Raw genomic sequence first — 27833 nt, 5'->3', positions numbered from 1 at the left:
TGAATCAGTAGCGAATATACTGCCGTGTTCAGAGTTGCAAACTATTACGTGTGTATCCGGTGCGTAGATAAACACAGTCGTCGGAGAGTTTTTTTACTACTACTTATATCCCTGTATTTTCAACCATTTTTGCCACTTGCCTCATAATCCCCTGAATATACATTATATTACGTGTTGCTTACCTTTGGAATTTTGAGTTGTTTCATTTATATTTTGTCATCTGTTCAGTGTGTCACAGACAACTAGTATCAGAAGGACGAAGTGGATAGACTAAATTGTAGATGCCAACTTGGTAACTAGATTTGCAAATATTTGACATGCAAGCTGATACAAAATTCGATTTGACCACTTCCACTTGAATTCTATTTTCTTTCTACCATTTTTCGTATCGTTTGTTTACTTCCTGTTAGGTTACAGAACGTGTTTTCTCGTTTTGTTTCACGGTACATAAGGTGGCTGATTGTAGCTATATCATTTTTCACAGAATATGTGTGTTCCTGGCAACCCTGTAACGCATCGCTTCACGACGGGATATGACGTCACAAATGCAATCAAATGTTGTGTGTGGTTGCCAGCATTCAGGCGGCAAAACGGGCTTTTTTGAACGACTGTAGCGCCGAAACGACGCTCCAACGAGAAAAATGTTACTGAAAAAAGTTGTTTGTTTTGATGTCCTCTATACATTTCCGTGGTCCGTGGGCGCCATTAAAATGACACCCTGTATATTGAATGAACCTTGTATATCATATTATAAATAATAATATAATATATACGTCATCAGGAAAGTACGAGGTATACCTCATGTTCTTCTACTAACTGTATGAATATTAAGGTTAGATAGTGTGAACCTTAAAATTATAGTTTAGGTATATGAAAGTATGAACTCATTAATCATACGCGTATAACTAAAATACAGTATAATGCAATGAACTAAATACTAGATAAATTTGCAACCAAATTGAATTTGCTTTAATATATTGTAAAGCTCTTTTATATACAGTTCATTATATCCCTTCAGTCATGTCTTGCTTTATCAACGGAAATAAATCTTTAATAGTGTAAGTAAAAATAATTACTACGTCTTGTTGCATAAGACATAACGAAATTTATCCGCTAGATTTGCCTGTATTACCATCTAGCGGACTCTGAAGGAACTAATTGATTCATACTATTTTAATTTGATCTCTGAAACTGAATAGCTTCCATATTCTAATATTGATTTCTTGTATTCTTACATTTTTTTCTTGCCGTTGTATTTCTAGACTGAATAAGTCCTTTCCTAATAATTTATTTTTATTACTTTCTATGAATTGTCAAATAAACTGCCGAAATTGGTGTAAAGTAGTTGAGTTCACTATCTATGTTAATAACTAAATAATTGTATTTTCTCATTTGTGTTAAGTTGGAGCTAATCCTCTTCTTTCCCTGGAAGAAAATAACTTAGTTAACAACATAGCTTACATTACAAACGTTGCAATTTATCAGAATATCAGTTTCTTCATTAAATTGAATGAAAAGCAATGTTTCAGTGTTATATATATATATATATATATATATATATATATATATATATATATATATATATATATGTGTGTGTGTGTGTGTGTGTGTGTGTGTGTGTGTGTGTGTGTGTGTGTGTGTGTGTCTGTGTGTGTGTGTGTAAATATATTAGATAAAAGTAAAGCCTCTCCTTGCACGTGCAACGTGCCGTGAATGCATATGGTAAGTAGGGCCCCACACATTCACAATCTAGATCATTTGTAGAGGTGATGTGATCAGCACCAGGCTCCGGTCGCTTTTATCCCCCAAGGTTGACAGAGGTACCCATTTACTAGAGGTTGCATGAATCCCTGAGCTTCTTCATGTAAGGACGTTGCTGAAAGAATCACCAACTGAATTCAACCACTCCGGAATTCGAACCCAGGTCTCCTGCGTGTATATTAGACGATTTTAATTTATAAAGAACTCATTTCAATTTTCAACAAGATAGACAAATTTAAACTTCCATACATTCATTACCCAGGATTCATAGCGCGGCACGAAGGTCGACTAGAATACCAACTCTAATAATGTACAATATAATATATAATAAACAATATTTAATGTTATAGTAATGAGAATATAGTAATATTTTTCAGTTAGGAACACGTCGGCTTTCGATATCTCCGGAACGGTAACATCTAGAAATTTCAAAAAGTGTCAAGGAATATATTCTGTTTCTTGTAGTCACGCCAGGTGGTGGTGCATTTGTCGTACCTAATAAAATTTATCGTGATGCTCCTCAAATTGTACAAAAAACTAAATTAATTTACATTAATTTTTGCCTTAATATCAATCTCTTGTGCAAAATAAGTATGTATGAGAATATGTTTTTATATTTTCTCAGTAATTTTAGATGTGTTTAAAACACTTATCTTTGTTAATCATATTCTGAAGTTCACCTTGCAGTTACGTAGACTATTCAAGAAGATATGTTTAGTATTTTCCAACATTAGTTGTGATGTATTTTTATTGCTTTTCCATTAGCCTTAACTTGATTAAGTTCTTGTTTAGCTGAAACTAATCGAACTCCCTTTGATTTTTGCTATAAATTGATGCGTCGTTACTTATGTAAATTAACATTTGCTTCTTACCTTTCTTGTCTCAAATATGAGTTATCATTGCAAAGTGTTATATCTCTGGCTCTCATAAATTGTTACATTTATGGGTGGAATAGTGGCGTGTGCAGGATTTTCGAAAGGGAGCTGACATTCTTTCCTGCCTATTGACAATTTTTTTTAGGAATACTGGGCCAAAGAAGGAGATATGATACCCACCAAAGTCGCCCCCTTCGTCACGCCACTGTGGTGGAATGCTACTTCTCCCCATTTAAAATGGATCAAGGAAGGACAGAGTACCATCTCCCGCCTGGACTGTTAAGGGGCTGGACTCCGAATAAAGTGACGGGTGCAAATAAGGACGCACCAAACAATTTTAACACAAATTCAAATTCATGTGACAATTCTTACTTTAAATGGAATGAAAGGAATTTATCTAGGGTTTTCCAATAAGAACGATATGATTTTACAATGAAATAAAATAAAAACTATTTCAGATACAACCAAACTTTTTATATTATTTTGAAGCATAGTTTATTACATTATGTTTTGAATAACATACCATTTAAGTGTCCGCCTCGACTTCGTGCACACGAGTGAATTCGATCAACCTAATTTTCGATGACTTTGTGCAATAATTCGGGCCAAATGTCACGAATGCAGCGTTCGATGTTCAATCTTAATGCATCAAGGGTTCGTGGTCTGTTTGCATAGACTATAGATTTCAAATAACCTCCCAAAAAGCAATCTAAGGGAGTTAAATCACAACTTTTTGGAGGCCAATTAACTGTTGCATTTCTTGAAATTATCCTTTCACCAAACTGTTCTTGCAATACGTCGATAGTGGCATTAGCAGTGTGACATGTCGCACCGTCTTGTTGGAACCACATGTCCTCCAAATCAATTTCATCTAAATTTGGCCACAAAACATCTGTTAACATCAATCGGTACAGCTCACCAGTCACTGTAACTGCATCTCCTACCTCGTTTTGGAAAGAAAATGGTCCGATGATGCCACCATGCCATAAACCACACTATACAGTGACCTTTTGCGGATGCAATGGCTTTTCGTGAATCTGTTGTGGCTTGATTTCACACCAAAAACGACAATTTTGTTTGTTAACATATCCACTTAACCAGAAATGAGCTTCAACTGAGAATATAATTTTTTGCCCAAAATTATGATCCGTTTCAAGTTTCAATAGAACGTCAGTTTTCATATATTTTTTTTTTGTATAATAACCAAACGTTCTTGAAGCGTGTATTTAGCCATGATGAATTGTCACAGTATACTAAACACAATTGACAACTAGTGACAGTTATAACATTTGAAGCATAGTTGCCAGTTAATTTCAAAATCATATCATTCTTATTGGAAAACCCTTTACAAATAAAACGTTGGTAACTGTTGCCTCTAAAGCATCTATGTAGTAGATAAATCTTAATGAGATTTAAGTAAATTTCCAATTTAGCCCGAGGCAGCAATTGCATGAAATCAAGGGTTTACTCTTACGATAATAGCATTTACATTTACCAGCTTTAAACCTTCCATACAGCTTTTATAACGACTAACAGGAAAACGAACTAAAGAATGGGATATATTAAATAATTATTCTTTAAAACGAAGTATTATGTTACTGCGGTCTATTCTGTGTCGGTGTACCTTTCTTACCAAATATTTTATTTGATCCATTCGAATGGCTCAAAACTCGAAAACTGTTAACCAAACTTGCAAAATGTTAAAGATTCTATTACTTTATGCTTTTATAGTTTGGCAAGGCAAGCGAATTAAGGTTATAATGTGTGAAAATTGCTGCATTGTTTAGTTAAATGGGTTCTGGACCGTAAAGAACCTTTTTATCTGTAAAGTATTTGAATTCGGTCTAGGAACCTTTTTACCAGGTCAATTTAAATACAGTCCAGGAACCTTTCTTCCGGCTCAATGTAAATTCGGTCCAGAAACATTTTTTGGCTCAATTTAAATTCGGTCCAGAAACATTTTTTCGGCTCAATTTAAATTCGGTCCAGGAACCTTTTTTGGCTCAATTTAAATTCGGTCCAGGAACCTTTTTCGGCTCAATTTAAATTCGGTCCAGAAACATTTTTTCGGCTCAATTTAAATTCGGTCCAGGAACATTTTTTCGGCTCAATTTAAATTCGGTCCAGAAACATTTTTTCGGCTCAATTTAAATTCGGTCCAGAAACATTTTTTCGGCTCAATTTAAATTCGGTCCAGGAACATTTTTTCGGCTCAATTTAAATTCGGTCCAGGAACCTTTTTCGGCTCAATTTAAATTCGGTCCAGGAACCTTTTTTCGGCTCAATTTAAATTCGGTCCAGGAACCTTTTTTCGGCTCAATGTAAATTCGGTCCAGGAACCTTTTTTTGGCTCAATTTAAATTCGGTCCAGGAACCTTTTTTCGGCTCAATTTAAATTCGGTCCAGGAACATTTTTTCGGCTCAATTTAAATTCGGTCCAGGAACATTTTTTCGGCTCAATTTAAATTCGGTCCAGGAACATTTTTTCGGCTCAATTTAAATTCGGTCCAGGAACCTTTTTTCGGCTCAATTTAAATTCGGTCCAGGAACCTTTTTTCGGCTCAATGTAAATTCGGTCCAGGAACATTTTTTCGGCTCAATGTAAATTCGGTCCAGGAACATTTTTCGACCCAATTTAAATTCGGTCCAGGAACCTTTTTCGGCTCAATTTAAATTCGGTCCAGGAACCTTTTTTCGGCTCAATTTAAATTCGGTCCAGGAACCTTTTTTCGGCTCAATGTAAATTCGGTCCAGGAACATTTTTTCGGCTCAATGTAAATTCGGTCCAGGAACATTTTTCGACCCAATTTAAATTCGGTCCAGGAACCTTTTTTCGGCTCAATTTAAATTCGGTCCAGGAACCTTTTTTCGGCTCAATTTAAATTCGGTCCAGGAACCTTTTTTCGGCTCAATGTAAATTCGGTCCAGGAACCTTTTTTCGGCTCAATTTAAATTCGGTCCAGAAACATTTTTTCGGCTCAATGTAAATTCGGTCCAGGAACATTTTTTCGGCTCAATGTAAATTCGGTCCAGGAACATTTTTCGACCCAATTTAAATTCGGTCCAGGAACCTTTTTCGGCTCAATTTAAATTCGGTCCAGGAACCTTTTTTGGCTCAATTTAAATTCGGTCCAGGAACCTTTTTTCGGCTCAATTTAAATTCGGTCCAGGAACCTTTTTTCGGCTCAATTCAAATTCGGTCCAGGAACCTTTTTTGGCTCAATTTAAATTCGGTCCAGGAACCTTTTTTGGCTCAATTTAAATTCGGTCCAGGAACCTTTTTTGGCTCAATTTAAATTCGGTCCAGGAACCTTTTTTCGGCTCAATGTAAATTCGGTCCAGGAACATTTTTTCGGCTCAATTTAAATTCGGTCCAGAAACATTTTTTTGGCTCAATTTAAATTCGGTCCAGGAACATTTTTCCGGCTTAATTTAAATACGGTCCAGTAACTTTTTTCGTCTCAATTTAAATACCGTCCAGGAACCTTTTTTTTTCTGGATCAATTTAAATTCGGTTCAGGAACCTTGCTTCAATGAAACAATACGCAACTCACTATAGACCGAATTTAAATTGTGGGAGTAAAAAATGTTCCGTTCCTGCAGCGTAACCCAATTGAACCCATTAGAATTTATAGGTTCCTGGAGCTTTAGCAAACTTACAACTAACAATATGTTTGTAAAACATAACTAACCCGTGGCCTGGGGATACCTACGGACTGCCGGCCTCAGTCACTGTTGATCCTACTGGCTCACTCACCCGAGGTGAGAGATCAACAGTTACGGGATGAGGTGGTCAGCACGTCGAACCTCTAGTCGTTATTGTAAGTTTCCAAGACCGGGTTACGCTACTGATTCGTAGTTCGCAACTTCCTCACGATGGTGGGTGGACACTGGTTCCATTGGAAATCTCAGAAAACAGTTGTCACGCTTCCCCCAGGAGACTCGAACCTGCACGCGTCCCGTAGCGGAGCCCAAAGTACGACGCATTAGACCGCACGGCCACGGGCGGGTCGTAAAACACATGCCACAATCAAATTAAGATAGTGCACAGTACCTCTTATACATCCTGAGCTATTGGTATTTGAAAATGTTAACATTCTCTGTGTCACACTTTCATCATAGTGTATTCTCGTAAATACGAGGGCAAATCAGTAAGTCGGTTCCACGGTTTTCTTGCAGAGGATTGGATAATCACACCAAGGTGAACTTTTGGGTACTGAAAATGTCATCCGACCCGAGGTCATAATGAGTGATTTTGTAATGTTCCTTTGTCTCTTCCACAGATGGCAGCAGTGACAAACATGGCTACCCGCCTGACATCGTCGACGGTCGAGGAGCAGCGTTCAGTGGTGCGGTTCTTCTGGGCTGAAGACACGCGAGGATGAAGCTGTGTACGGGTACGACGTCCTGTGCCGCAAAGCCATTGGGAATTGGTGTCAGCGGTTCAAGGCCGGTCGCACCAATGTCACGGACGAGGAGCGACCACACGTCGCCATGGCGGTCAAGGCAAGAATCGCTCGGTACGGCTGGGAAATCATGGATCCGTCATACAGTCCAGATCTGGCGCCCTCTGATTATCGACCCTATGAAGAAGGCATTGTCTGGCCAGCACTTCTCGTCTGATCGTGAAGTGCAACATGCTGTGCGGCAGTGCTTGCAGCAGCAGCCGACGACGTTCTATGCCACTGACATATCCAAATTCGTGTCACGGTGGAAAAAATGCATTGCCGTCGGTGGTGGATATGTAGAAAAATAAGTAACGAACTTGATTTGCCCTCGTAGATGTTATTTATGTGAAAATCAGAAGCACAATTATATTAAACGGCGAAAGGTTAGTTACAAAATGTATAATAAAACAATGCTTAAGTCAATATTCTTTTCATGCCAAAGAATGCATTTTAAAGCGTATTTTAAAAGGTAGACACTACTTGTTGCTTAATGCTGTGTAGTAGATCCCCGTGGTTGTGTCTTATAAGATTATGATATAGTTTACCTTTTCTTTTTGGCGAAGCCGACCTGAAGATTGATGAATAAGGGTTGGGCGGGTATCCTGAAAGTAAGCAACAAGCATGATTAACTCTCGGTAAATACGGTGCATTTCTTGTCATATAAGTAGAGATCATAACAATCGTATCAAATTTCTTTTAAATATTTAATTATCATTATCAACATTTTACACATATTCTCGTTATATATATTGCATGTATCGTATATATAGACAGTATAATCTATCTGGCGTTCACGATAGTGTAATTGCTAAGCCTGTCTTGTAATCAAAGCTTCACGGGTTTGATCCCTTGTAGAGGGACAATGAGCCTTACTTTGATCCAAATTTAACGGTATGTCCAGTCCCGATCATGGATGTCAAGGAGGGCCACGGCCCCTTTCTGGAAAAGAAATATTAGCATAATATTATGTATAACACCCATACTATATATTTAATTTCAGTCACAGTAATTTATGTTAACTTTTTCAAGGGATTTGAAGGAAGATGAGAACTTCAAACTGAAGAAGTGTTTTTGAGGGAAGAAATGCCTCCTTTGCCTCCTCTGGAAAAAAACCTTACTTGCCCCTCCCTGTAAAAAATCCTGCTGACGTCCTTGGTCGTGATTATCCTATCTGGGCATAAAGTGGACATAAAATATATTTCGTTAAATTCTCTGCTGTTAGAATGTAGGTTTGACCATATTAAGCTGTTCACGCAGTAGTTCAGTACCAGCAGAGCCCCTAATGGTGTAGTGACAACGTCATCGTCTTGTAATTAAGGTATCCCTGGTTCGATACCCGGTGGAGACGACACATGGCACAGAGGTTTGGATTCCACTTTAACCTGTAATTCCAGTCCCGATTAGCCAATCTGTGCAAAGCAAGAATTCAATTCAATCAGGCCTTGCATAACGTGTAGCGACAGCTTACCACAGTGTGTTGGCCACAATTTGGATAAATGAATGCAATGCAGTGAAAGCAGTACGAATGGCTTATGCGCAGAACAGGGTAGCCCTCAGTCTGGACGTATGGAAAAAGAGGTAAAAGAAATATGTATAGTTAGTTTACGCAGCTAATCTGACATTTTTTATCTATTCGTGAAGCTGAACATGAGTGATGAATACATTAAATTGTCCAGGATACATACACAAAGAATATCCATTGTACAAGCCGGGACTCGAACCCGGATTACCATTATAGCCTGACAAGTTAAGTCCCGATATGCGCAGATCGCTGCGGAGCACTTCGTATTACGTCATCCTCCCCATCACTCTTCTACTCACTGGTCTGGCGTTGAGAGTACCAGTGGTGCCAACTCAGCAAAATTAAGCTAAAACAAATATGACAAACAATTTTCACTGTTTAGCGTGACGGTGCATGCAGCCTCCTATTATATCAGTGGTTCATTTTATTTAATCCGGCCTCGAAAATGCGTGCGGTGCGCCGATCGTAAACTGTAGTATTACGCACGTGCGTTACGGTTTATAACGAAGAGAAACTACAGGGCGAATGACTTCATTTTCTTAATGCGACATCGAGCAGTGTCCAGTTTTTTTTTGTTTTTTTTTTTAAACCGAGTGGGGTGGTGGTTCGTTTGTTTATCGTACAACAATCACCACGAGAAGGCAATCTGATAACACGCTTGTCTGTGTTCTTTTCTAAAGCATTGAAATGTTTATGCTCTTTACTCTTGGCTGCAAGATTCTTACTTTGAAAGATATGGACTTATGGACGAGCGTGTAGATGAACTGATAATTAGACTTGGTGAACCCGATTCAGACACGGACACATATTCATCGGTAGACACAGACTCGGATGAGTGGGAGAGTGAAACTGAAGAAGGAGAACTGGAAAACGTTTAGAAGGTGAGCTCACTCAGTTCTTTCGTTTATATATATTTTCATTTTTCTATCGTTTTATTTCATACATTTCTTATGCTGGTAAGAAATATCCCTAATATAACTTAATTCATTTAAGGTTTAAAGGGAAAATATCAAAATGTATTTAGAATTTAGCGCAATCAATAGGTAGCGTAGGTGACGGGATACTAATTCATGCCGTTCACATTCAAATTTCGTTGAAAATTCTCAGAGGATTCAGCTCCCTCCAGTTTGTAACACTGCGAATGAACGTCGCCGCAGACAATCGAGTGGGGAAACGTGATGTGAGGTGCGCAAACAATGGATTGCAGCGTCTTGTTTTTAAACTTGTCAAGTTATAAACACGGTTAGTCACTGATCCGGCTGAGATAGAGAAATATATAGAAAGGAATAGAGAGAGGGAGCATACATTGAAGAAGAGAAAGGAGTAAAAATGTAAAGAAAATGACTGTGCAAGAAAGTGCTAAAAAGAGATAGAGGGATTACAGAGAAAAGGGTAAGAGATAGAAAGGAAGAAAATAGAGATATAGAGAAAAGAGAGAGAAAGGAAGAGATAGGAAGAAAAACAGAGAGAAGGTGGGAAGCTAGGAGACAAAAGAAACAAAATAGAGACAGAGAAAAAAGTGAATGGGAAATATAGGACGAGAGGATGAAATAGAGAGAAATAGGTATAAAAGGAAAGGAATAGGACAAAAGCATTAGAGCGATAGGGAGAAGAGAGAACGTAGGAGGTAGGCAGAAAGAGGAAGGAAGGATAAAATTTAAGTTAGATAAATATACTGTTGGAAATTACCGTAAAATCTACATTAAAAATTTGTCTGTTAATTTACATAAACGAGACTGCCTGTTACATGTTTAAATTGGAATATTTTATTGTGCATAACGTTGAATAGTGGTTATAAATTGCAATTGAGTGCACCATTTTTATAAACTTAATCATTAAAAATTAATTAGGCTATCCCTGTAATAAGCATAATTTAAAAACGGTCAACGTCTTTTTTTATCGGTAGCGGAATTTGACGGTCTTGGAGCATAATTTCACAGTTAACTTTAACAGTGTAGAAGCCATGGCTATACAAGCAGAGCCGAGCTAAGAAATATTTCGTCGAGCCATCCGAACAAAATTCTCTTATGGCCCAAGTGATAACAACGTGACCCACAATAATTGTCTAGCATCATTTTGGTAAGCAACACAAATTTGCACCCTACTTACCTTGATAGGGTAAGTTGTCTGCACCAGAAGCTATTGAAAACACGTCGTACGATGGAGGTCTCTGGTAGAATTCTAGTGAATACAGAAAATAACTTCCTATAGAAACTACAATTATTTCTTTTCTAATAGAGCTGTATAGTCTATTTTATACGCAAAAGCAATTTTGTCATTAGGGATAGTGTGGATGGCCCTCTACTAATTTCTGAATCAACATTTGATCACCTAACCCCACGCCTGCAGGATAATAAATTTTCTTCCATATTTCCTATTAAGAAAATACACTTTAATTGTATCATATTCTGCGCATGTAAAACACATTTTTAATGCAACATTTGAATTTTGTATATAACTTGTTTTTTTTTGTACTCCAATATTTTAACTTCCTATTATTTGATAATAAATTATTGTTTCAATATTAATATCAAAATACATTTTTCTATCAAGACGAGGCCCACCCAAATCATGAAAAGTCATCCAAGAATCCACTCACATCAGCAAGTCTGACGTCGTCACCATTTATCATATGTGCTACGACAATTCTTCTGCATGGAGACTTAACTTACGTCAACACTTCATTGTTTCTAACTTACCTTCGAAAGCTACCAGTTGCTGTGGCACGCGTTTCAGTTTCACAACGTCTCCACTTTTTATGATGGATTTATCTAAAACACAAGCAAAAAATACTGTATCAATCTCAATTTAAATACGAAATACACGCACACTTAGTGTTGTTTGACAGCCAATGGTGTAACAACAGGAACGGCGCTAGAAGGGGGCTAGGGGGGTTAAGCCCCAAAACTGACCTTAGCCCCCTTGCAGCCCCCAGATTTTTATAGTATAGTAGACTCATTTCGACAGAAAATTAGAGAAACTAGAGGTTTTCTTACTTAATATTTCATTTTCATTTGGCCAATTATGAGTCGCCAAACTTGCTACTCAATTGACATAATATTCTGCTGCCTCCTGGTAGGCAGTTTATTCAGCGGCTGTGAGCTTGTTCCTTGGTTTGAGTTTCAAGCGGTGACGAAGAATATACGCATGTGCGTAATTTCAGTAATTTTAGAAATGGATTTAAGGGATGCGAACAACGAATTTTTATAAGTAGGAGGACGTTCAACATCTAAAAAACCGTCAAATTTTTAATTTTTGTTTATTAGTTCCTCATTCGAGTATCGGCGATATGAGTGTTGGCAATGTGCTTTCATTCGTGTCATGTATCCTTATCGTTGGAAATATCCGAGGCGGACGTTAAGAAATCAACCTATTTCTCAAATGCTAAGAATTGGAAATATTAAAACTGAGCTCCCCACCCCTGTGGTGTAGTTGTAATACTGCTGCCTTGTAACAAATTGTCCCGGGTTGGATCCCTGGTGGAGGAGGCAGATTTCATTAAGTCGGGGTTAGAAATGGAAATTTTGTCGAAACTAAACGCCTTACTTTCTTTAACTTGGTGTTGTTTATCTTTCTTTTTTCTGTTGACTCTCATTACAGTGAAGAGATTAACGAAGACGCGTTAATATTAAAATTCACACTGAAAATAGGAATGTAGTGAAATATGTACAAAAATTGGAGAAACAGAACGGAAAGGTCCCAGATATTCACAAACCTGAACAATATTTTTGTGGAATGGAAATATTTTCGATTCTGCTCCCCCTCCCTTCGAAAATTAGGTTCCAACTTACGGCTATGTTAGCCCCACGAGAATTTTAGAAGGAAATCTGTAGCCCCTACTTATATCAGGCTGACGCCGTCACTGTGTAACAAGGCACACAGATGGCACTGAACGGCTGAACGTTACACCAAATGTGAGTATGTATTTGTAAGACTTCTTCACTTTGCTTCAACCTTTGTTTGGAATGTAGTATATTAATCAGTAGGTGTTACGGTCTGTCAGCGTTAGTCGTGATCATCCAGCAAGTGCGCATGCGCGAACTGGACGAGTCCAGTGGCAAAATAGGGGTTGCGGCTGCAAGTGTGATGCATGTACCGCGAAAATCGCCATTGTTCCTCTACGAAAGGGTTTGTTACGAGCTCTACAGCCATCACAAACACTAAAAATAATGTGATAATGTACAATATAAGGCAAACAAGAGAAATACTGATTTAAAATGTACGAGATAATTTCGCTCATGTTTCTACCTGCCTTGTCCTTTGCTTATGGATTCGTCCACTCGAGCTAGTCTCGTCTACAGAAGTCGAACTATAACTACCACCACTACTAATATGAAATTAGATGAAAGATCCACAGAGAACTATCAAGAGACCACAACCAACTTCATTGCTCTTATCGGAACGCCATGCATTACAGTTATATGATCCCTTATATTGTACAATCCCCGTTGATAGCAAGGAACAAAGGGAAGTATATGACATTTTCATTTCAAACACAACTTTTGCTATAATTGATGAAGGATGGGTAGGTTTTCTTATTGCATACAGTACTTTTTGAAAAATTAGAAATTATTTACCTCCATTCTTTTTCTCACCTCCGAGTTGTCCCAGGTTGATAATTTGAAAATATTCTCCCTCAGGAGCGTATTCCATCATGAATGGCAAACCTGTAAGTTATTTCAAGGCATTATTACTAGTTACTTATAATAAACAGGCCTTAAGAGTAGATAAAAATCTTATGTTTTGTTCCTCGACTCAATCTAGCAGTTAATCATACATTTTTTTTCAACCTCCGATGGCGCCACTAGATGGCCCGTGAAGCACTAGGAAGCGGGGCGTCACACAGCGTGATTGCGTCCCCCCCTGCCACTACCACCACCACTGCCAAGGCCAACGCTTCAGTTGAAGCTGAACGACGAGCCCGTAGAGATGTCTTCTACAATCGACTCTCCCGCCAAGTGCCAGATGCGTAGTGTGATACGATTTCTACAGGCAGAGGGGCACAATCAATGCGGCTGCATACTGTGAGACATTGCGCAGACTACGCGGAGCCATCCAGAACAAACGGAGAGGCTTGCTGTCTTCAGGCATTTTCTTGCTTCATGATAATGCCCGACCGCATGTTGCTGTGTCAACCCAAGACTCAACGATTCCACTGGAAGTGTTCGATCACCCTCCCTACATCCCAGACCTGGCGCTGAGTGAGTTCCACCTTTTCCCGGCGATGAAGACGTGGTTTGGAGGACTGCGCTTCCACACCGATGGGGAGCTTCGGGACAAGGTGCAGACCTGGCTCAACAGACAGGCGGCAACGTTTTTTGCAAAGGGAATTGGAAAGCTGGTGCATCGGTACGATAAATGTCTGAATCTTCTTGGTGATTACGTTGAAAAGCAGATTATACATGTATGTAGCTTTTGCCAATAAACCCATTTTGATATTCACTGTGGTTTTGATTTCATGTCCTATCGGAGATTGAAACAAATAGCCCTCGTATCGATGTGGAAAACGTCGAATACCATCGGCAGCACCATCCTCTTCACCATACCTGAAGCGGGTGATCTGTCCTCGCACAGCATTTTCAATGTTCATGCGGGTCGCATATCGTGTACCACGCAGTGGCAGCGTGCTGTGGACAATGCGGGAGATTATTTCGAAGGTTTGTCATAATCAGACAAGTTTTTGTAACATGTGCACATGTGTATGTCACAGGGTCAGACAGGTTTTTGTAACTTGTACATTAATACATGTGTATGTCACAGGGTTGCTTGGGTTTTCTTTCATGATTCCTACCAACAAAATATCCATAATGGATACTCTTTCAGTTGTATATAACAAATTTTTAATACGTCCTTCGATTGTCGAATTATTACTGGGTTGCCATGACTTACTCCCCAACCTCGTATATATACATCCTCTATTGGGCCACCCCAAACCCCAACATGCACACACAACACCAGTCTCCGTTCCAGAATTCTCGAATTCGTATCGCAGCCAGGACTTGGGTGTTTGTGAGTGTCCATTCATCAAGTACATAATATCTTCACTCATCTTCATGTTCGCAATTAGCCAAAAACACCACACCTGGTTCCGGCTTCGTATCCTACCGACGTGTGTGATTGCCCTTTATCAGTTTCATCTAATCATCACAGACACACACACACATAAGGTGGTGTGCACACAGCTATACACATTAATAGTACGTGTTGGGACAGGACAAAAAGATGTACAAGCATGTTGATCGAAATAAATATTAAATGAGTTATGTTCTTGCTAAAATAATTGAAGAGGATCACCAAAGAAAATTGAGGGAAGTAATGTAATCTATTTCAGACATTAACAGAAAAAGAGAAAGTGGTATATTTAGGTTTTAGAATGGACACTTTTCATTTTATTATTTCTAATTGTAGTTACACGCGTATTGGTGCTAGCTACAACTTGTTTTTGACTTAATTTGTGCTCTTTACTTCCTGTTATAAAATGGTAACACTGTTACCTCGAACGCTGATCTTGTATACTTAAAACGTAACATGGGTTTCCACCTTCTAACGCCGGACCCTGTGGCTGAGTGGTTAAAAACATTTATGCAGTGTTGCAAACGCTGCGTGAGGTGGTTACTAGTAATCACAATTCAAAAAGTTCACAAGATCAAGCGTTCTTAGCTCTATAACTATATGTTTCATGTTTTTCAAAAACGAAACGTGGCATACGCGGGACCTTTCTTGCAGCTTTGCGGGGACTTTATCACAATGCTGAATCTCAAATACAGATTAATGGTTTTTTGACAAAATCATCAAATTCCCATCAAGAATACGATCAACGTGGTTCGTTATAGTGCACCAAATACTGCTGACTCGAGTGAAACTTCAAGACCTGCACATGGCAGACTCGTCATTATGCTTACTTTGTCACGTGCCTGAAAGTTTGGTTCATAAGCTTAGTGTGTGCCAAATAACTTCTTCGTCATGGAAATATGTTGCAAAACTCGTTAGTGTAATCTGTCGTACAAATGAGAGAAATATTTCAATTGATCATCTACTGTTTCCAAACTCCACGACAGAAACAGAACAGTGTACAGTGGATACTAGGGCACTATGCTTGGTTTGCCTCCACTTATCAGAACTCTCATTTTCACGAACAATTTGTGCATTACTTACGGCAAACTTCTCAAATGATGTCAGTAAACAAAAAGAACAATTTCTATGCTAATTTCTTAAATGTGCTGTATTCGCTGAGTTAATATGTAATAGCTTGTAATGTAATCATGACATAAAAAAATAATGGTTAGCATATCGCGCTGCAACGCCAGGGGTCCCGGGTTCGAATCCCCTCGGGCATGGTTGTTTGTGAATGTCCATTCATCAATTTAATAGTTTCATCACTCATCCCCATCTTCGCAATTTAGCCAAGAAGCACAAAACGCGAAGTAAAATAAAATAAATAAATCGAATCAAACCACTCTCTAACAGGATCTTCTTCAGACAAAGATTCACATTAAAATTCTCAATAAAATTCTCTCAATAAAAATAAAATAATTTTATTGTGAATCTTTGTCTGAAGAAGCCTCTGTTAGAGGGTGGAAACGTTACGTTTTAAGTGTATATTTTTATACAATAAATTTGGCCTTGTTCGGCGTTTTAGTGTTCTGTTATAAAAGTTGCGTACCTGTGTACCGCTTGGTCCTCATTGTAGCAGATTGACACTTGTGGACGGTGCCTAAGAGAAGGAGAACCTGAAGGAAAACAATAGTATTTAAGAAAGAGATAAAACAGATTCAAATTAGGATTATTATACGTATACATTTGGTATCTGAATGTTTTTCAGGGTGACATACAAAGATTCCAATGTTTCTAATCTCTTGAATTCATCTGAATAATTTTGGTTAAATGTTCCAAGTATAACATATGATCCCAAACCCTGACACGGCTGTTAGTTATATATCTCCTCATATGAAGTTCACCACCAATGGAAGCACATTGAACAGTCCCGATTAGGCTATTCGATCTAACACAGTGAGTCAAATGTCAATGAACCACCCCTTATAAAATAAAAGGGAGTGTAGATTGCAGCAATTGGCCATTGTAGTAATATGTTAGGCCTAGGGGGAAACTTTTTGGTGCATGTCATGACAACGTCCGCCATCTTTGTGACCGCCATCTTGGATCCAACTTCATTTCTTTAAATGATCATGTGAGGTATGGTTTTGGGCTAGAAGTTCACCAGGAATTCAGTGGTGAAGTCATATTTATGAAAACATTTAATGAACAGCAAATGGCTGCAATTTTAATGAGCAGAGTTAATTTAATTGTTCAGATATATATTCTATCGTTGGTAATATTGCTATTATATATTGTTTTGTGTGAGCATTATAAAATTGATAAATTGCCGTCTTTTCAACATTAACATCAATGTTAAATAATGTAATCTCTCAATTCAATTTGATTTATTTAGAACATAAGCAACTGCCCATTTACAGCGTTCTAAAATTACGTAATAACCGAAGATTTACAGCGGAATTATTGATTGAATTGATGAAGTTGGTGTTTTAAGTCGACTTTATGCACAGTATGGCTAATCGGGACTGGACCTACAGTTTAAAGTGCCATCCGAACAATTATGTGCCTCCACCTGGTATCGAACGCTGGATCCCTTGATTAAAATACAACGATATTACCACTACGCCACCTGGAGGCTAAAATCGGAATTATTATGTAGACATAAGCAAATTTATGAACTACATGCCAGAGGAAGTTCCGGGGAAAAGTAGCAAAGGCATTCAATATTTCGAAATGATGTGCAGTGAGCAATTAAATCTAATAAGGCAATAAAGAGATTATACAATTAAGCTCAAGTAATGGACTAACAACAGCCCAATAAACTGAACATACTCTATAGTACTGCAAGATAAGTACCTGAAAAATGAGTATATATAACGTATCCTTCATTTCGACGCCTTGTAAGAAACTTCACAGCCATCAGGTACAGTTGACAAAGGATCTTGATGTTGTATGACAATTGTACACTGTTTATAAATCCAGATCCGAAATAAGTAGCTGAAGAAACATTTCCATTGTCCAAAGCTATTGTAACCGTAAGCGATGTTACTTTGTTGGACAACAATGAAATCGTTTACTAAAGCAATGAGGAAATGTTGTAATGATAGGTTATATTGCGTTCCATTGCTTGCTTGTAAACTGCCAGTCATGATCATACAAGGCTCCACCTGGAAAAAGATTGGCGAACAGTTTCATCCTGTTTATTGTGACCTTTTGCATGGAAACTGTAGATGTTGTTAAATAATGTAAAACAAAGCATTGTCCTCCCTGGGAGAGTATTTTTGTACCCCTGGATAAGAGGTTTGTTTGCCCTTCTGGGCAAAGTCTGTGTATGCCCCATCCTCTGAGTACCAGGATATAAATTCTTATCGCATCATCTTTGGGATACTTTCATGAATAGCGATTATAGATTAGATTACTATCCGTGACAAAAATATTGAGCCCTCTGTTTCCGTGCTTGTAAAATTGTACTCCGTGGGAGGAAACAAGTCAAATATACCTCATTGGAAAGCTACAAGTGTCTACTTTTAGAAAAAAGCAAGACAAATTGAATTTAGCTCTGTCTGTTCTCTATTCAAACAAAAATGTTCGTAAAAGTGTAGTTTATGTAAGTCGAATTCAATCGTGTGTAGCTTCTTGTAAAAATATGAAATTTCTTGTGATTGAAGCTTGTTTATGTGCAAATATCTCGACCATATATAATGTTGCTATCATTTGTGGAACATCCAATATTGATATTTAATAACAGTGTTGCAATCTCGGTAATGGTCAGCCCAATGGCGATGCAAAGCATATCTAAATAATGACCATGGAATAAAAATCAAATTTTTATGGCTTATCTTTTCATATTCTGCGAATTGAAAACCACAGATAGAATTGTTTATCTTGGCAACCGGCTCGCGCGTTTTTCGTCTCGTTGCTATGACGAAGTGCGCCGCCGGCAGCCCTTTAAACTTTGCGTTCAGCCAGCAGCTTTGACACGGAAAGTAAGCCGAAAGTTTTGGTTACAAAGCGAACTGTTGTGCACAGAGAAGCATTGTTCAGATGTTGTAATTGACGAATGCAGATTTTCTTTTATCACTCTTGTGTTCCTAGCATAAAGCCTGAACTTGAACACATACATAAGATCCCTTACATGCACTTTTTCTTGCTGTTTTCCTTTGTTATGAAGTTGCTGTTGCTGTACATCGCAGGCACGTTATTTTTTTATACAGAGGAGACTGCGAAGCCAGCAGTCCCGGGTTCGAATATTTGGTAAGATATTTCATTGCCTTCAACAAATCAAGCTCATCGTTGCACTTGTTCTTTTGAAATGAGCGACATAAAATGATACGGAGAAAATGACGATTGGATATAAAGATTGGATAAAAGCTAAAAAATATAACAATAACTAAAGTATACAAAGAAAATGTATTTCATTCATAATATGATAAATTATTTATTCATTATTTTACACTGCCACAATGTTTTGGATCTGACCAACGGAACGCACTTTCAGTATTCTTGTATCGTAGACCGTGGAGCTGCAGAGAAGCGGCAACACTGTGCAAGTCACCTGCAGTCCGAGGAGTCTGAGATTTGCCGCATCTCGCCATACGTCATCCGCGCGTTTACCATTTTAGGAGTGGTCAATAATAATTTATATCTGTGGTCATACTTGAGATACACACGTTAAAGTTCTGGATTTGTATCAAATATGTCATATGAACGGCTTTTTACAATTTAATTGAATTTACAATTACGTATTTCAAGATTGCACGTTTGCCTAAAATTTCAATCTTTGAAGCATCTAGTGAAGATGTGTATTTGACTTCTTCCACAGAGACGCAAAAACAATCCGTCTTCACGTACAAAAAATCTCAATATTATAGCAATTGTGGATTATGAACTGTATGATGTTAAGTTCCCCTTTCTTGCAAACTGGAAGAAAAAACTACACATTTTAATGTATTTTTCATTATAATACAAAACTGTAACCAAGAATAATTTTTAGATGACGCTTATTAAAAAATAGTTACTTGTAGCTTTCCAATGAGGTATATTTGACTTGTTTCCACCCACGGAGTACAATTTTACAAGCACGCAAACAGAGGGCTCAATATTTTTGTCACGGATAATAGTCAGGAAATATCACCGTCTAGAGAAAGAAACAAGAAGTCGGCAGAGAAACAGAGAAAGGAAGGAAGGGAGGTGAGGAGAGAGAAAAACTAAGCTAATGTGAAAGTGAGAAAGAGGGAGAGAGATAAAAGAATTGAAGAGATAGATACAGAGAGAGAGGAGAGATGGGGAAAAGAGAAGGAGAGAGATATGTAGAGGAAAAAGAGAGAGAGAGAGAGAAATGTGGAGAAATAGATGTAAAGGGAGAGAATGGAGGAGACCGATGTAAACGCGGAAGAGAAAGGGGGGAAATCGAAAGGAATATTAAAAGAGAAGAAAGATGAAAGATAAACAGTGAGCGAGAGAGGGATAGAGAACCTACGGTAACTCACACACAGACACACATAAACACACATAGAGAGAAAGAGAGATAGAGAGAGATAGAGAGAGATAAAAATAGGAACAGAGAGATACAGAATTTTCACCTCTGCTCTTAATTCATGCGTTATGGATATTCTGTTAAATAGTAATACGTTCGTGCTATTCTCTTATTACTATACAGGGTGTTTTCAGTCTGATGATACAAACTTTCAGGGATGATAGAGAAGGGCACATGTATTAATTTGAGATAAGGAACTCTGGTTCGGAAACGAAAGTCGAAAGTTATAAGCGAAAATCGGTACATGAAGATGTAATACTTTTATTACCTGCACACGTTTCACAAGCTGTTCCGTGGCCAGCTCGGTCACCTGATCTGACCCCACTTGATTTCTTCTTGTAGGGTCATTTGAAAAGTCTTGTGTACGAGGTACCTGTCGAGACTGAAGAGGATCTCCTGGCAAGAATTCTCGCTGCCTGTGACATTGATCGAACGACACCGGGGTTGTTCCAACGGGTACGCCAGAACTTTGTGCGACGATGTCATGCCTGCAGCGAAGCTGGGGGACGCCACTTTGAACAACTGTTGTGGATGTAGCAGCTTGTGAAACGTGCGCAGGTAATAAAAGTATTACATCTTCATACACCGATTTTCGCTTATAACTTTCGACTAAGTCGTTTCCGGCGCTACATAAGGCGCTACAAGAATAATTCAAGTTATAAATATTAATAAAAATTGTATTTATTGTACTCCTTACTTCACTTCACATACCGTGCCATACACAATGCATGTAATTACATAAATAATATTAAAGTATTATATTAATCAGAAGTACAATAGTTGTTGTTACCTCATATTCTAATTTACAGTTTGAATACATTTCTTATTTAACAAAATATTAAAGTTTAATCAAAAAGTATTTCAGCCAAAGATACATTTATATTAAACCCATCAAATATTATCGACATATTCACAATACCAAGTTTTCTTAGTAAGTGATCTCCCATACCAGTAGAACTATGTTGCTATCTTTAATATGGGCAGCAGGAATTTTGAGGACACGATGTCTTTGAACCTAAATAAAAGATTTAATCAACATTAGCAGTAATAGTCAATAATTACATAGTCAATAGTAAAAAGCTCTCAATAAATCTCAATTTCAATGTACACCTTATCCACTGCATTTACAATATGCAAGAAACAATTTTCTGGTCTCCCTGCGACTCAAATTTAGTAAATAATAGCAAGATATTCGTTACTTATAATTAGACGTCCGATTTTAGGTTTTAACCTATTTTTTCCTTTGCAAGTAAATAAGAAATAGCAAGTTATATCGGCGTTTCATAAAATAACGAAACAACTGACGAAGTTTTATTGTGCCTAAAATAACCTATTTTGCTTGTTAGAACCTATTCTAGGTTTATGTGGCTAAAGTAAACCTTTTTTTAAGTTTTTATATTTTTTTTAGGTTTTACACGATTTTTATATCTCACAGAGATATTTACTAGGTTTGGTGGCGAAATAATTCAATGACTGGCGTGTTTGGAACATTGACGATGTAAAGGGTTTGTATGATTCCAATGTACCAAAAAATTTAACTAATCAACTTCAAGATATATTATTTTGTAATAATCTTCCGTTTGTCAGATAGATTGTTCTGTAAAAGACACTAACAAAGTAAACGGATTGAGAAAATGTTGTTTTATTTTCTGTGTAGCTTTCTTTTTCATCCTCAACAAAATGAATGAAATAAAAGCTAAACTGAGAGGATCTTGCCTCAGGGCATTTATAAACATGTATAAATTTTATGGAATATGGATTAATAAAAGTTGCAATTTTTCACGTCTACGGAGAAAAAATGTAATAGAGAAAACATCCGTTTGTACCATATTTCATGTCTTGCCAAAATTCATGAATAATTTCCAGAGCTAATAATTCACGCATAACTTCCGGTGCCAATAATTCACGTGTAATTCCCGGAATTCAAGGAATTCCAAGTGAGTAGCCACCCTGATATTGTGCAGTAAATTTTACATACGTAATTCATTTTTCATATCAACAAGTAACTTTTTCTAACAGCGCAAGTGCAGCATTATAATAATTTGTAGATAATTTTGAAAATGATATAAAGAAATGAAAGTTTGTTTAGAAAATTAATATTTGGTTATTACGGTTCTTGTGAATTTTTTTTTTTTAACGATTGTATCTAATCAGTACTTTTCAGGGATTTTGTACCAAATTAAATCTTTTTGCAACCTTTTTCAGGATTTTTCGAGCCTAATTTAAGTTTTTTAGGACCTATTTTAGGATTTTTAGAACCTATTTTAGGATTTTCAGAACCTATTTTAGGATTTTTAGAGCCTATTTTAGGATTTTTAGAGCCTATTTTAGGATTTTTAGAACCTATTTTAGGATTTTTAGAGCCTATTTTAGGATTTTTGGAACCTATTTCAGGATTTTAGAGCCTATTTTAGGATTTTTAGAACCTATTTTAGGATTTTTAGAACGTATTTTAAGATTTTTAGAGCCTATTTTAGGATTTTTAGAACCTATTTTAGGATTTTTAGAACCTATTTTAGGATTTTTAGAGCCTATTTTAGGATTTTAGAGCCTATTTTAGGATTTTTAGAGCCTATTTTAGGAACATAAAAGCACATTTTTTAGAACCTAATAATCCGGGGTCTACTTATAATACAGGGTTGCACTTGAAATCTTCGTTGCTTGAATATACTTGAATATACTGATAGAAGCATTAAACCAAATAGTTTTTCCCAAATTACTTGCAATGGAAGTCAAAAGTGAATAATAACATACAATTTTAATAAATTTTACAAGTTTATTACTTATATTTATTAATAAACCAATCGGTAAACATTAATTTTCATTTGTGTACTAAAGGAAATAAGTTTAAAAATGCATTAATAAGTTCACATAGGTTTTGCTAGACATAGAAATTTGATGCATTTACAATTGAAATAGCATTTCTTAGACGATTATATTTCAGCTTTCAATCATTTACTTTGTAGTCGACACCTATGTGTAATATACATAAGGAATGTATTGATTTTAAACAGTGGCGGCGATTGGGTTCCAAAACTAGGGGAGGGGGACATTTTACTTGCCCTCGTTGATGAGGTTTTGAGCGGGGGCAATTGTGGCAAAAAGTTGTGAGGACAACTGTCCCCTCACCCACCTAATCGCCGCCACTGGTTTTAAACCAAGGGAAATATATTTGAAATTTATTTCAACACTTACTATATGACTCTCCAGATTAACAATTTTCATCGGAATATAGTAAAATCCATCTTTTTGCAATGTGCGAATCTTAGCTATAATAATATTAGAATTAAGAATCGTACACACAAAAAAATATATGAACACGACAGACAAATTTCATGTTATTTTAACACCGCTGAAGCTAAGCGGTGGCAAAAATAAAATGCATATCAAGTTTTAATTTGGTTGCAACTCAATCTTTAAGATGTTATTATCTTTTAAATTTAAAGGTAAATACTTGAGGGTGGACCATGAGAACGTTCAAGATTGATAAATTAAGAAAACCTCTGTACATGAGAGAAATATCTGTTGTAGCTTTAATAGAACTACATATTTTTGTAGAATTAATAAATGTGACAATGTATCGGTCTAAATGTTTTGTAGCAAAAAAACAGTACATTAAGTGAGAGCCATCTGTTGGAAACATTCCATATCATGGTTGAACATCTGGTGATCAAGGGCGCACGCAGTACAAAGAAAGATTTCACATTTTTCCCTTCAGTCATACAAACTTATATTTTACCTTCTATTGTTATTATTATTATTTTTCAAATCATTAAATTGAAATTGACTTAAATCCACTATTTAAACAGAAACTGGATTCGCCTTGCTTCATTTTCACAGAAATCTATCACTTCATTTATGAACAATACATGAGACTGACAGGTAACCCTACTCGGGTCAAAGAAGTAAAGATTGGTGAGCAAAATTATGAAGAGGTGAAAACCTTCAAATATCTGGGATCATTAATGACACAACAAAATAACTTAGAACTTCATATCAAGGATAAAATTTCAGCAGGCAACAAATGTCTTGAAGCCTGTGTGGGTACATCTCGGAAGAGATGGCTATCGAGGGCTTTAAAACTCAGAGTATACAAGACACTGATCCGACCAACAATACTGTATGGAAGTGAAACCTGCGTACTCGCGGAGAGATCATCATTAATGTTGATGACTTGGGAAGGGAAAATACTACAAAAAATATACGGGGCAAATTATGATGGCGAAGGATGGAGAATACTTTTTAATCATGAATTGAAGGAATTATATAAATCTGCTGATATTATAGCTGAAATCAAGGCAAGGAGATTGAGCTGGGCAGGACATCTCATTAGAATGAATGATGACAGATAGTAACTATTATCCGTAAAACCTGAAGGCAGACGAAGAATAGGGCGACCCAGGATTATGTGGAGACCTCAGAACACAGGGGATAAGAAGATTGAGACAAAAGACGCAAGATAGACAAGAATGGACCGGCATTGTTGAAAAGGCTAATACTATACTACAAGAACCGTAATGCCAAAGGCAGAAGAAGGAGAGATCTAACTTGTCTTTTGAGATTACAGGAAGTCTTCTGCTTTTTTTACGCTGTAACTCGGACATTTAAGACCTCGTTATAAACAGATTCAAATTCCTCAACTGCTTTTAAATCAGATTGTTTATACTCAACAATTGCCATGCCTTTACCAGAGGCACGCCGAACTGCAACTCGCTCACTCAAAAAACTATCGAATCTCGTTAGGTTGTCAAACTCGCTTAAGAAATCATCACAGTCTTCTAGTTCTATCTGGGTTAGTGCTCATTCATTAAGCAACACTTTTGCCCTAAGGTCCCTATTGCAATCTTCAGCACCGGCAACTAAGTTGCTCAAAGTTTCAAGCGTCCACATATCAAACTCAGAAGGAACAATAGGAAACATATCTGGATCAGCTAAGGATAAAGCAGCTCTTAATGCTTCATTATCAGCACCACCTGCATCAACAACAATATCTTGATACTTGGACTGCAGAGCTCGTAGTTCATTTATGATTACTGTACCAACATTAATCGTTCGCTTGTCCAATACCTTTTGACTACTGCTAACTCTCGGTAAGTCCGAATTCTCGTCTCGCCGAGATGCCCACAGGTAGCTGTTCTTTGTGGATCAATATCGTAGAGAAGAATGTCCACTTTTTCTATAACGCGCATTGTCGTGTTGTTTTGCCACAACCACCTTTTTGACCACCAACGACTATTAACATAACACACCTTTTACTTTTAACTTTACTATAACTTCTAGACATCAAACTGTCAAGATGTCTAGCTGTCAGAGTGCCAAGATGTCAAACTGTCAAGACGTCTTACTATTAATAATTACACACGCTCAAACAAGAAAAAGGTGCCCGTGCTCGAATGGAAATGGCACTTACAGCGTCGTTCTTCTTCGACCTGAGGAAGAAAGCAATAAGTATTTTTTTTATGATTTCTTAAAACGTAACATCTATTTTGTAAAATGGTCCTGGATGCTATTTTTAGCGAATAGAAAACAGTTTTGATTTTGAACCCCCACCCCAAAGATAAGTCTTAAGTTCGATTCTACCCCGTTAATGTTAGTTCCCAAGTTACTCCCAAGGGTTATTCTGTCGTTGAATGTGTGGTAAAGTCACGTACACCTCTGTGTTGTAGAAATCCCATTAACTATCTGTGTAATCGCTACAACCCATATGTGTCCATGACTGTACTTCTTCCCCACTCACCTTTCCAATGCACAAACAAACAAACCAACTGACGAAATAAATCCGAAACGTTCCCATGGCCCAGCTACAGCTAAAGTTTATAGTTAAATCTAAAAATAATAAATTACCTGGTAATTCACAACATTCATCTTGCTTTTCTCCGCATACTCCAGATACTATAAAAATTAATGCATTTACAGATTACAGGATATTTAATATCTGTTTCGTTAACTGCTATTGCTTGCGTCCTACGTAATTCAAACTCAAGTCACGTATAGAACGTAGAAAATTTAATAGTTTTTTATAAGTTTCTCTCTCTCTCACTCTCGCTCCCTCTCTATCCCCTTCTCTCTCTCTCTCTCTCCCCTCTGCTATCCCTCTTCCTTTCTCTCTCCTCTTTCTCCCTTCCTTTCTATATATATATATATATATATATATATATATATATATATATATATATATATATACATACATATATATATATATATATATATATATATATATCAGAGGCGAATATTCGGGGCTACCTAGGCTATATCCGAAACCCAGACTCAGTGAATAAAATACACAAAAAATATCTATCAGAAAATGTGCATAAAATTGTTCATTTCAGTAAGAAGATGAACCTGATTTCTTAGAGGAGTTGGAAACATTGCCCGCTTTCTTTGAATTCGCGAGACGGCTGGCCCGTCGGCGGGCAACTCCACGGGGCCAATGGGCAAGCTTGACAGGGCTACCACAAAGAGCACCCGATCAATGTTGCAAACCAATTTTTCCCAGCATGTTATTTCCCCAGGATCGGGGAATTGTGGAGCCAAACTGTTACAGGAGAGAGAACAGGGTTGCATATGGCGGGAGGAAAAACCCTCTGAACTTCCTCAACCGTCTGGGTCAATGTTGCAAACCAATTTTTCCCAGCATGTAATTTTCCAAGGAATGGGGAATTTTGAAGCCAAAATATCGCAGGCAAGTGGAAAATGTGTCACATGGCAGGGACAAGAACATCATTGAGCGCTTGCAGAAGAGTTGAAAAAGAGGTCGTTGACCTTCAAACAACTAGAGATAAAGTGGGGAGTAGAAAATTGTTGGCTGAGCGGGAATGGTTTGAGTGCATCTAAAAATTACCGAAATGAAGGACCAGTTCTAGTCTAGATCGCGTCGAGTGGTCTTGGTGCGTGGATTTTATTTAGAGGCAGCGTGTGAATACAGTAGTGGGTGGATTGTATTTTTGTGAATGATATGTGCTGTGTTGTGTAGTGAACTGAAATGAGGGACATAATTAACAAGCTGTCTATTCGGCTTACGAATGACGATAAGCTCCAAAACGTTGTGGAATTTTCTTGTATGTCCACTTTATGAACAAATAAGCTAATGGGGATCGGACCTACAGTTCAAGTGGTATCTCTCTCTCTCTCTCTCTCTCCACTGTCTCTCTCCCTTCTCAATTTCTTTCTCTCTCCGCTGTCACTTCACCTCTCTCTTTTTCTAAATGTCTCGCTTCCTTTCCCTATCGCCACAATCTGGTTTGTGTCTGCTTCTTTCTCTCCATCCGCAACCCCTGTTTATCTATCCGATTCTTCATTTTCGTTCCTCCTGTCTCTATCTCACTCGCTTCTTTCAGACTTCTTTCATCTCTCTCTCTCACTCTCTCTTTTATAGCTTGAGACTTAATCATTGATAATATACTAGTAATTGAATATCTGCATGAAATTTCACAGACATCTTGTAATACACTACAATAAAAATTAAACATTTTGTAAGAAACTAGCTCAGAAAATGTATATAAAAAGCTTATTATTAAAAGTTTCAAATAATAAATTTATTGGCATTCGGTCAGCACCCTACCTAATATTTTTTCATGATCAACATAACTTTTACTATGGTTTTAAACCTGATGCTAATTCCAAGATTACACAATTTT

At 37.3% G+C, this 27833-nt stretch overlaps 2 protein-coding genes across 3 annotated transcripts in view; both read right to left on the bottom strand.

Moving 5' to 3' along the window:
• Positions 1–1230: 1230 nt before the first annotated feature.
• LOC146004100 (uncharacterized) lies at positions 1231–17642 on the bottom strand. Of its 2 annotated transcripts, none has more exons than XM_083142744.1 (7): positions 17517–17642; positions 16270–16336; positions 13184–13273; positions 11306–11377; positions 10716–10787; positions 7630–7686; positions 1231–1425 (listed from the first exon to the last, which is right to left on the bottom strand). In XM_083142744.1, exons 1-7 carry the CDS (start codon positions 17547–17549, stop codon positions 1409–1411), a joined length of 408 nt encoding a protein of 135 aa, XP_082998870.1. In that variant the 5' UTR covers positions 17550–17642; the 3' UTR covers positions 1231–1408. The 2 variants fall into 2 exon arrangements, with proteins under 2 accessions (XP_082998870.1, XP_082998871.1); XM_083142745.1 differs by having other exon boundaries at positions 13202–13273.
• A 3217-nt stretch (positions 17643–20859) lies between these two features.
• LOC146004059 (uncharacterized) overlaps positions 20860–27833 on the bottom strand; it is a 35163-nt gene continuing 28189 nt past the window's right edge. Inside the window, exons 8-9 of the mRNA XM_083142672.1 lie at positions 26041–26088; positions 20860–21211 (exon numbers count right to left, since the gene is read on the bottom strand). Of these exons, the coding sequence (XP_082998798.1) occupies positions 21168–21211; positions 26041–26088 (92 nt within the window). The 3' untranslated portion in view covers positions 20860–21167. The remainder of the gene's footprint in view (positions 21212–26040; positions 26089–27833) is intronic.

Source organism: Lepisma saccharinum, chromosome 21 (assembly GCF_977018435.1).
Source record: "Lepisma saccharinum chromosome 21, izLepSacc3.1, whole genome shotgun sequence".
In the NCBI taxonomy this organism is placed as follows: Eukaryota; Metazoa; Arthropoda; class Insecta; order Zygentoma; family Lepismatidae; genus Lepisma; species Lepisma saccharinum.
Note: the sequence above shows the minus strand (reverse complement) of the source record. Positions and strands in the feature narration are given on the sequence as shown.